The sequence below is a fragment of the Myotis brandtii genome, unplaced genomic scaffold (genome assembly GCF_000412655.1).
Source record: "Myotis brandtii unplaced genomic scaffold, ASM41265v1 scaffold23, whole genome shotgun sequence".
Classification (NCBI taxonomy): Eukaryota; Metazoa; Chordata; class Mammalia; order Chiroptera; family Vespertilionidae; genus Myotis; species Myotis brandtii.
This window is the reverse complement of record NW_005358649.1, coordinates 1,454,523-1,465,738: the sequence shown is the minus strand read 5'-3', so window position 1 is coordinate 1,465,738 and position 11,216 is coordinate 1,454,523. Positions and strand designations below refer to the sequence as shown.

The 11,216-nt window shown below is 41.2% G+C and overlaps 1 protein-coding gene across 1 annotated transcript in view; it reads right to left on the bottom strand.

Moving 5' to 3' along the window:
- LOC102252312 (chromosome unknown open reading frame, human C8orf34) overlaps positions 1–11,210 on the bottom strand; it is a 237,754-nt gene extending 226,544 nt beyond the window's left edge. The window contains exon 1 of the mRNA XM_005866400.1: positions 11,031–11,210. Within this exon, the coding sequence (XP_005866462.1) occupies positions 11,031–11,099 (69 nt within the window). The 5' untranslated portion in view covers positions 11,100–11,210. The remainder of the gene's footprint in view (positions 1–11,030) is intronic.
- Between the last annotated feature and the right edge of the window lie 6 nt (positions 11,211–11,216).

Genomic DNA, 11,216 nt, shown 5'->3' with positions numbered 1-11,216 from the left:
CCTGCCTGCCTGCCTGATTGCCCCTAACCGCTTCTGCCTGCCAGCCTGATCACCCCCTAACCACTCCCCTGCCAGCCTTATTGACGCCTAACTGCTCCCCTGCCGGCCTGATTGCCCCCAACTGCCCTCTCCTGCCAGACTGATCGTCCCCAACTACTCTCCCCTGTCGGCCTGGTCGCCCCTAAGTACCTTCCCCTGCAGGCCTGGTCCCCCCAACTTCCCTCCCATGCCGGCCCGGTCGCCCCTAACTACCCTCCCCTGCAGGCCTGGTCCCCCCAACTGCCCGCCCCTGCCGGCCCGGTCGCCCCCAACTACCCTCCCCTGGTGGCCTGGTCTCCCCAACTGCCCTCCCATGTTGGCCTGGTCGCCCCTAACTGCCCTCCCTGCAGGCCTGGTCTCCCCAACTGCCCTCCCATGTTGGCCTGGTCGCCCCTAACTGCCCTCCCTGCAGGCCTGGTCTCCCCAACTGCCCTCCCATGTTGGCCTGGTCGCCCCTAACTGCCCTCCCTGCAGGCCTGGTCTCCCCAACTGCCCTCCCATGCTGGCCTGGTTGCCCCTAACTGCCCTCCCTGCAGGCCTGGTCCCCCCCAACTGCCCGCCCCTGCCGGCCCAGTCGTCCCCAACTGCCCTCCCCTGCTGGCCTGATCGCCCACAACTGCTTCCCCTGCCGGACATCTTGTGGCTGTGGGCGCTTCCATCTTTGAGGGCGTGGCAGTCAATTAACATATTCCCTCCTTATTGGCTGTTGGTGCCGCCATTTTTGAGGGTGGGGCAGTCAATTAGCATATTCCCTCCTTACTGGCTGTGGGTTCCGCCATCTTTGCAACAGTGTGAGGGTCAATTAGCATATTCCCTCTTTATTAGATAGGATTATTCATTAATCACTGCATTACTTATTTGTATTACAACTGTAAGCCTACTTTTGCCCACCCCTGTGTAATGTGGAGTTCATCTTTTCTATATTTTTAATGGCTAATCCATGCAAAACAACTGGGGAAAGTTAATTTAACCCTTTTTAGAAAAAGTTAAGTAAGAGGAATAAAAATGAATAGCCAATTACAGGACATGGGCTCCTGAACAATGTGGAGATATGTCAAAGGACAAGGTTGACCAAGCCCCTTTCCTTGTGGAGGTTATGTTATAGGAGGAGCCAAATACTGAATAGACAGATAAGTGCCAGTGACTGAGTTCTGTGGTGGAAATACAACAATGGCAGGATGGAGGCTCACTGGACAGCTGCGGAGAGTGAGCTGTCTGTAGGGCCCCCCTGATGAGAGGTTTAACTTGAGATCTGAAGGGCAAGGGGCAACCAAGCGAGGTGTTGGGGGGAGGGGAGGAAGTTTCAAGCAGAGAAAACAGATCATGCAAAGGCCCTGAGACACAGGCAGATGGTAGCCAGCCATGTCTCTGCTACTCCCAAAACTCATCCTGGGAGAGAAATCATCAAACTGAAAATAAATTCTCAACAATCCAGAAGGAGCCGAATATTTTGTCCAAAGAAAGCCAGCTAGAGTGTGTATCAACAGGAAACAGATAATTCAAATAAAGCCTATCCTATACCTAAATTATTTGGACCATGAGTGGGTGACTTTACGATTTATATAACATACTTATATTCATCCTTACTTCAAAAAGAACTTAAGATATCTTCCATAGAAATAAAAATTATGATCAAATTGCATCAATGAAATGTGAAGGGAATGAGATAAAGTACAAGTGAGGACATTATCCAGGGGGGTGGGGTGATAATAATGGCCTACATTCTGACCATCACTAGGCTATGAGTTTTCAGAAACCTAGAGCAGGGGACGCATGGTGGGAAAGGAGGGCAGGAATGCTATTAGTTATACAATTCAAAATATTCCCACACCCTTTCTGGCATTAAAAATTAAGCAGTCTTTCCCATAAGAGGATGCTGTCTGATGTAATGAACATGCCCCTCCACAACATCCTTGAATAGACAAAACTGTATTTTCATGATCTGGTTCTTACAGTGACTCTCAGTACAGGCTTCTTAAACCACTCCACTGTGTAACTCAGTGAAAGTCAGTCTTCAGTGGGCCACCTCGTGCAGAGTGGGTATCCAAGCCACTGTTCACCTAATTCTATCCAAAATACGTTTTTAATAACTTGAGAACTTAATGTACATGACCCTCGTGAATTCTTCCCTAAGTATTATTTCTCAAACCCGAACGATAGATGAACTTAGTGACAATGGTCTGTCTTGGATCCCTACCAATCCACAGATCATAGCAATGGGATGTTGCCAACTATACACAGACTTCAATGTCTTAACCGAATGTTAAGTGAGGATTTGAGTTAAAATAATTCTGTGAAAGCTGATGCTTCGTATGAACTTCCACAAAGTAGAGTATTTGTCTTCTGTGTAAATTTAAAGGTGTTTCTGCCATACCCTTGCTATGCCAACTAAGAGGAAAGATGCCAGGGAGTGTCTTAATAAATATTTTTGGTTAGAATAAAATGGGGTGATAATAATGGCCTACATTCTGACCATCACTAGGCTATGAGTTTTCAGAAACCTAGAGCAGGGGACGCATGGTGGGAAAGGAGGGCAGGAATGCTATTAGTTATACAATTCAAAATATTCCCACACCCTTTCTGGCATTAAAAATTAAGCAGTCTTTCCCATAAGAGGATGCTGTCTGATGTAATGAACATGCCCCTCCACAACATCCTTGAATAGACAAAACTGTATTTTCATGATCTGGTTCTTACAGTGACTCTCAGTACAGGCTTCTTAAACCACTCCACTGTGTAACTCAGTGAAAGTCAGTCTTCAGTGGGCCACCTCGTGCAGAGTGGGTATCCAAGCCACTGTTCACCTAATTCTATCCAAAATACGTTTTTAATAACTTGAGAACTTAATGTACATGACCCTCGTGAATTCTTCCCTAAGTATTATTTCTCAAACCCGAACGATAGATGAACTTAGTGACAATGGTCTGTCTTGGATCCCTACCAATCCACAGATCATAGCAATGGGATGTTGCCAACTATACACAGACTTCAATGTCTTAACCGAATGTTAAGTGAGGATTTGAGTTAAAATAATTCTGTGAAAGCTGATGCTTCGTATGAACTTCCACAAAGTAGAGTATTTGTCTTCTGTGTAAATTTAAAGGTGTTTCTGCCATACCCTTGCTATGCCAACTAAGAGGAAAGATGCCAGGGAGTGTCTTAATAAATATTTTTGGTTAGAATAAAATAATATTCTGTGTTTAATAAACTGTAACTGTTCTTAATTACCATTTATATAGTGCTAAGATGATGATTATATTTTGTAGACAAAATATAAAAAGAAAAAATGAAATACCAGGTCCACTAGAAAGAATTCATAAAAAGTAAGCATTAATTTAAAAATATCTCAAAGACATATAACTACAACAAAGATTATATAATCAAGTCCACTTCATACATATAGGTATGTTATTTCAAATACAAGAAAAACCAAATGTATTCTCAATTCATAGTTTCTCACTATGAATTTTGATCAATAGTTCAAACAGTAAAGAAACAGCAGGAGTTATATACTTCTCTATGCTCCAGGCTATACTTCAAAAAGAAACCCCTCTTTTTTATGTTAAAAGAACAACTTACAATTTAAAACTATCAGAATGTCTCACATAGAACACTACCCAACAATTAGAGCACTTAGATATTTTTAATAATTCATGTTCTAATGTAACTTTTGCTAAGAACTTCCAGGAATAAAAACTACAACAGAAACTAACAAATCTTCCCTTAGCTTTATTCGGTTTACATACTTGATTCTATGGCAAATTTCTTGAAAATTAATATCTAAATCTGATTTCAAAATGAGTCTTACTTCCAATATTATAATGATGGAATGAACTGATGAACTGAAAATGGACATGGCAGATAAACAGAAAACAAAGGTACCTTTTGTAAAATTAAGAGTGTATCAGTCTTTTCTAAATACACCTGAGTTTTTGAGGACAGGAAATGTTTTACTTAGATTTATATTTCTCAGTAGGTAATACAGTACCCAGTAAACATATATTGAAGGAATGGAAATAGAGTTTCAAACATTATGCACCAAAGAATTTAATATCTGTTGAAAAGATAATAAAGTCATAATGAGTTTTCAAGGTGAAATCTCCCATAAACTGCTGAGGACATTCCCAGGCTCCTGGTGCACATTATCATTTATACACACAAGCCACACTTTTCAGAAGTGACTGGCTGGTCCTGATTTCTTTTCATTCATATATGTATTCACAACTATTTAGTAGACTACCTACTGCGTACCAGACATTTTCTATGAAGATACAAGCAGTTAAAACTGACCAAATATCTGCCTTTAAGAAGTTATATTCTAGTGGAGTAAAGAGAAGATAAACTGAAATTATAAAAATCCAGTGATAAAATATCAAATGACAACAGGGATGCGGAGAAAAACAAAGAAAAGCATATTACAGAGAGTGATGGGGAGTGAGGGTTGTGTCTGAAATAATAAAAGATATTCTGGGTTGTTTTCTAACTTTATACAATGTTTCCAAATTTTGCCGATGTATATTGTCAGTGTTGAGATATAACAACAAGCAAGGCCTCCCCTGGCCCCACCAATGAACACACACACACACACACACACCCCTACATTCACACTTTACTCTGCTCTCCTTTCTCCTTTTCAAAGATAGCAGAGCTACAACCTAAGCAGATGCACACTCTGAGTGTGTTCTAATCTCCAAAAGCATCTTTCTACATGGCCTGTCACTGGGTTAACTAATATCAACAGAAAAGAGAAATAGTAGCAGCATGTAATGTGATGGCAGCCAAAACTGACTGGGTGTTCACTGAGTGGCAGGCACTGAACTGGGTTCTTTGGACTTTGTTTCATCTCACAGGTTCCTCATGAAATACTCCTCAGGCACTGTGATACAGATGAGGACACGGATGTTCACAGGAATCAAGTAACTTGCTCAGGGCCAAGCGGACAGTAAATGACACTAAGCCATAGTTATCACCAAAGACCACCTGCCTCATCCCATGTAACTGTGCCATGCATCTTCCTCTGTATTAAATGTAAATGAATTTGGGGGAGTTAGGCATTAAGCCTTGCACAGCGGTGTGAATTAATTTTATCAAGCCCTCTCCAGAAAGCAGATATTAAAAAGAGAAAAATATGGCTGAGAGGGAATTAAATTAGGTTAATTCACTTAAGTACATAATTAAAAGTTATTCACTGTTCATAAAGGCTAATTAATAGAATGGAGGATATTTTGCTCTCCATTTTAAAAAAATAAGTATTAAGATGCTGTCCTGGCCAGTGTAGTTCAGTTGGTAGGAGCATCGTCTGGTATACCAAAAGGTTGCAGGTTTGACTCCCAGATAGGGCACATACGGAACGCAACCAACTGATGTTCTCTCTCACATCAATGTTTCTTCTCTCTCCTTTTTCCTCTCTCTAGAATCAATAAGAATAACCTTGGGTGAGAATTTTTTAAAAATATTCTATTTTCTAGCTGTCTCTAGCTTCAATGTTTTTTCCCCATAGAAGGGAAAAATATATACAAGTCAATGCTCTATTTAATTCCAGGGATACCTACTGAGCTTATAACCTTCAAGAGCTTCAGATCTACCTTTAGATACAAGACATGATATAATATATGAGCAAACACCTACTGTCAGCAGATGACTCTAACACATCTTTCAGAGTGTCCTCCACTATAGGGAGGGCACAGAGAAAAGGAATAGAAAGCCGGGCAGGGCCCCTATTCAGACCAGTCACAACAGTCCACTTTTTTAACATGTGCATCTTAGTGCCGTAAAATTCCCCCTCAGCCCTGCTTGAGCTGTGTCTCACATATTTTGATATGTCATTTCTTTCTTTTTGTTATTCGATGTATTTTTCAAATTTCCCTGAGATTTCTTCGTTGACCAGGAGATTACTTAGAAGACTGTTGCCTATTTTCCCAATGTTTTGGAAATTTTCTTTCTTATTTAGTATTTAGTTAACATGTCTTTTCAGTCCTCCCTTGACTTTCACCACTTTAACATTTTTGAAGACTCCAGGGAAACAGAATTTCCCCGACAACGTTTATCAGATCTTTTTCCCACCACTCAATTCAAGTCCTAATACCACTTTGTTTTAACTGCATCCTACCAGGAGGCACAGGCTATCGGTTTGATTATTTAAAGTAGTGTCTGCCAGGTTCCTTCACTATAAAGTTACTTTTTCCCTTCTGTAATTAAAACTATTCTGTGAAAAGATACTAGAGATGATATAACATCTCATTCCTCATCTACTTTTCACCCATTTGTTTTAGCATCAATTAATGTTTCTTGCCTGAATTACTAAGAAGATGGTTGCCAAGTAGTGATTTTCTAATTCCATCATCCCTTCTATATTTATTAATTGGCATTCTGCTATATGATAAAGCGTTCTCATCTCCCTATAAATTGAATACATTCATGTATCTCATTATCGTCCCTGTGCAATAAATTCCTATTTTATACAGCAAGATAATCTGTTACCATCATTTTTTTTGTTTTGATTCTTACGATGTCCCAGATTTAGTTAGTAAGAGCTTCTAAAAGCTGCCTTCTATATTCTTCTGACATGTACCTATTTTTCTTTGGCCACTTCCTTACTTTCTGGCATAAGATTTCTCAGGTTCATCTTGTACTTTCTCAGTTCCAAAGCTGGAATCAACCGTTTCTCCAAGGATACCTGGTTCTACTAACAGAGAATGGTATTTATAATCCAAAATCTGGTCACTAAGTGTGCTCATTGCTACTGGGGTGTTGCTATTCCCAGGCCTTCACAGTAAGGCAGAGTAAGGAAATAAATGTATACATTTATACATCTGTTAATACACACATATTTATTTCTAGTACATCTACATCTATTTTTATTATTGAAAGTCTTGAGACACAACAATACCTCCAATTTCATTCCAGCACCACAAGGCTCATTCTACTTTTTTTCCTTTTTATATCTGTGATGCCCATCTCCATCAGTGTGATAGTTTGCTCGCATTGTTTTCAATACATTTACTTACTTTCTCAATACTCCCTTACCTCGTAAATAACAAATCTCCTGATCGTGCCAGGTGACTACCTGATACTCTCCAGGCCAATTGGATTTCAGGGTTGCAGAGTGGCTGGAAGGTGTGGGACAGGATACCTGGAAAAAGCCACTGTGCAGCAGCAAGTGTGTGACTGATGCGGGCTATGGGCGACCATACACTGGACATGAGTCCATCTCATAGCACCTGCCACATCAATTGGCACAAATTCAGGCCATCTAGGTAGAGGTTCTTTGAGCTAAATAAAGAAGGTGATTTTACTTGGAGTGAATCAGATTGCATTTGGAGAACTATAGTGAATTTGGTTGGCCACATCTTCAATACACAGAGATTTAAAAATTCTATGGAGATTTTATAAAGGACTTTTTATTCTGCTTTTTGGTAGTTTCGAATTTTACTCTCTTGTGAGTATGCTCAGGCCTGAACCAAGATATATGACTGCCCTGAGCAGCTTGAAACCAATAATTTTCAAGTAATTATTCTATTTAACAGCAATATATACTTCTCTATGTTGAAAATAAATTTATTGTGATGTTCCACAGCATATAATCTCTTGGAAATGAAGTTAAGCTTCTTACAATATCGACAAAATAAATCTCTTTATCCCAATAAGAAGCTACATGCCAGTTAATTATTCAGTTTCAGAATTTCTGACTGCCAAATTCTTTGATGGTTAAGTGGTTGGCCTTAGGGTTTGAGATAAGCCTTTGGGTTTAGATTATGCATCTTCCCTATGTGTGTTGCAAAAATACTCCCCTTTGGTGGGAGACAAACCATGTCACAACTAAGGAGCTATGTGTGGAAATCCATAGTAAATAGGGTTTTAGTGCTAATTTATTGTCAAGCATTCCTTATAGATTGATGCCCTGAATAAACCAACAAAATACTGAAAGTGTTACATCTTACAAAAATATGAAATAGTTGTGGAATGTAAGTCATCACTACCATTTCCATCTTAAGTCTTCCTATTATTTGATTAAAATATCATTATCCAAGACTCTAATGAAATGATTTCTAGGCATGGTTTTATAAGGCCTCAAAACATCTTCAATCATATTTAAAGGTAGCATAAACTTATACTACTAAATCATCTGGACACAGGATTCATTTTAATTTAAAGTAGTTTTTGAAACACCATATTGTGTGCAACACTTTATAAGCTTCTCAAATGATAAGATGTTAGAAATAAACAAGTTAAGTAAGAAATACACTAGCAAGTAAGTAAATAAGATACCCAGGTAGAAAAAAAATAGGATACAAGTATCCTCAATAATAGTATGTGTGACCTTTGCTATAGTTTTAAAATAACATTCACGTGCTCTCTTTGAGATGCCTCATTCCAATACGTTTTTTTGTTGTTGTTTTTTAAAAAGCATTCCAAATTTACAAAATCTGTACAGGGGACATAATGTCAGGTCTTGTATATTTTCAAAACAAAAGTAAACTTATTTCACCAACTCCACTACCTCAGCACAAACACAAAAAATGACAACAAAGCACAGATAATAAAACTAGGAGACAGCTAACCATTTCAATGAGTGATTGAGAAAAGGAGATTTTAGCTTATGTCACTGTTTCTTAACATGTGTTTCAGGAATTAAATACTAATAATTTGTGCCTCTTACTATATTTGGATTCCGGGCTCCCCCTCTGGTTTCCAGAACCATTGACCAAAGCGCTAGGAGCACTGGAGAATGTTAGATCAGCAATATCTGTGTTACACCAGTTTCACTGGTTTTCTAGAATAGGAAGAAATAGGCAACTACAAGCTGGTGAGATTGTTCAATTTTATGAAGTATGTGTAATTCTACTCTCAAAACCAAGCTCTATAAAGATCAAAATTATTGTATAAAGACCTGCTTTTCCTAAAAGAGAATGTATCCATTTTCTCCCTTCAATTTTTAAAGTGCACATCAATCCTTAAAAATCAACTACTTATCACTACATACGGGATATATGTAATTCGTCATCAACAAAATCTACAAAAATCAGAGCACATAATTTTTTCCTTTGAATTTATTGGGGTGACAATGGTTAACATTATATAGGTGTCAGGTGCACAATTCCTTAGCACATCATCTGCACACACACCGCATTGTGTGTTCACCACCCCAAGTCAAGTCTCCATCCATCGACATTTACCTCCGCCCCGCCCCGCATAGCTTCCTCCATCTCTCCCCAATCACCACACTGTTGTCTGTGCCCATAAAGCATATAATTTAGTCACTGTTTTGTAGTGAGGACGTCTTATGATTTTATGAGAAAATTTTGACAAAACTTAAATCTCATCAGTGCAGAACTAGCTGGCGAGCATTTTTTTTAAAAATGTGGGCTTGATAAATATGAATTGGATTTATTTCCTAATTATGTAGAAAGTTTACATACATTCCAAGCTCTATTATCACTTGGAGAAACTCTTCAGAATTTTAAAATATGTTGAGAACAGCATCTATTAAAAAAAAAAAACCAATTCAGTTATTCACCCCAGTAAATTGTACATATTCCAAGAGAGTAGAAACACTCTAAATATTTTCACTTTATCTTTCTTTTGATGTAATTAATACACTGTGCCACAAAGGGATATTTGTTAAAATATCCCTTCTATTTTTTTAAAATATGCATATGGCCTTGCCTATAGTCTCCAATTATTTCACGAAAGGTAAAGGAATCTAATAGCTCCAGCCATTCTACTTTGCTTTTGGATATGGACCTCCTTTGCTAACACTTTCAGCAGAAACTAGAATCAATTCACACAGTGTAGGGCGTTATGACTACACAACAGTGAGTTTCTGCAGAAACTATGGTCAGGCTTTCAAGACAGCACACCATTAAGGATGGATGGAAAACCAAGAAGAGATCACGAAATCTTGGTCATGTCAAATCGCTCCTCCCCAGAGAAAAGATCTATCTGATCGCACGCCCTTATCCAGTCTCCCTTTTTGTGTTGAAGCACTAGTTTGAATCATTGTTTTCTCTGCTGTTCTCACTCTCTAAGTCCTAGAAAAGCTGCTCCATTCTCGGTACCTCTCCCCACTGCTGCGCTTCAGCCCCAATCAGAGGCCAGGGACATGTAACCCCAAAGAATGGCCACAACTGCTTCTCGGGAGGAGGGCAAGTGAGGGTATGTGGACCCTCCCACAGCCCCTGGACGCCTGCAGGTGCCTAGCTAGGAGGTTCGACCTGGAGGAGAGGGGACAGTGGCGTCCCTCCCTCCTGCCTCCACATCTGCCCAGCCCCCTGGCAACCCGTGGGACACTTGGCCGGCGCAGGGCTTCTGTCTCCCATTCTCATTTTCTTGAGTCCTCCCGTTCTTCCTTGCTCCTACCGTATTTTTGTCACCAGCATTGTTGGCAAGAGAGCACAGCACAGGGCTACGTTTCCTTCCCATAAATACGCGTGTGCTTTTCCTGAACCTTCCTCCGCCCCTCTTCCCCCCTCATCCAGGTAGGGTCTGCCATGCTCTCCTCCCATCCAAACCCCACTGTCAGCGTCGCCCTTTGGCAATTTCATCCAACAAGCCCGCACCAACCCAAGCCCACTCCTTACCAGTCCCACCTTCTCCCTGTTAACCGTGTTCCTTCCGCTGCTAAGCACCTCCTCCACCTTTGCCGGTTCCACTACTGCCCACATTTTTAAAAATTCAATATGCGAGACAGCGTGAATTCCAGAAAGCGTGTGTGTGTGCGTGTCAGGGTCTTGGGCGTGACTTAGTGCTGGACACTCAGATGGCTCAAACTTCCCTGCCAGGCTGAGGCCGCCCGGCCGCGCTCACCTGTCTGCGCCCAGGTAAGCAGGGAAGTGCCAGCCTGGCTGTGTTCCAGGACACCTGGCCCGCAGGCGGCGGTATCAGTGACCTGGAGCCACAGGGGCGCCCCTCCTGCGTGTCTGTCTCTCTCCCCCGCTTCCCTCCAGGTGATCTGCTTCTGTCTGGGCACCCCTCCCTCCACAGTGCCTTACCTCAAACAGGGGGCCGATCTTGTTCTTCTCCAGGTAAGCCTGGATGCGGGATTGCTGATAGGACGCCATGGAGACAGCAGAAGCCGCGCAGAGTGCGGGCTGAACGCGCGCCTCTGCCCGGGGCTCGCCCGCCTGCTCCCCGGACTGGGGCTGGGACAGGAGCTCAGGAGCCTGGGCTCCCCGGCG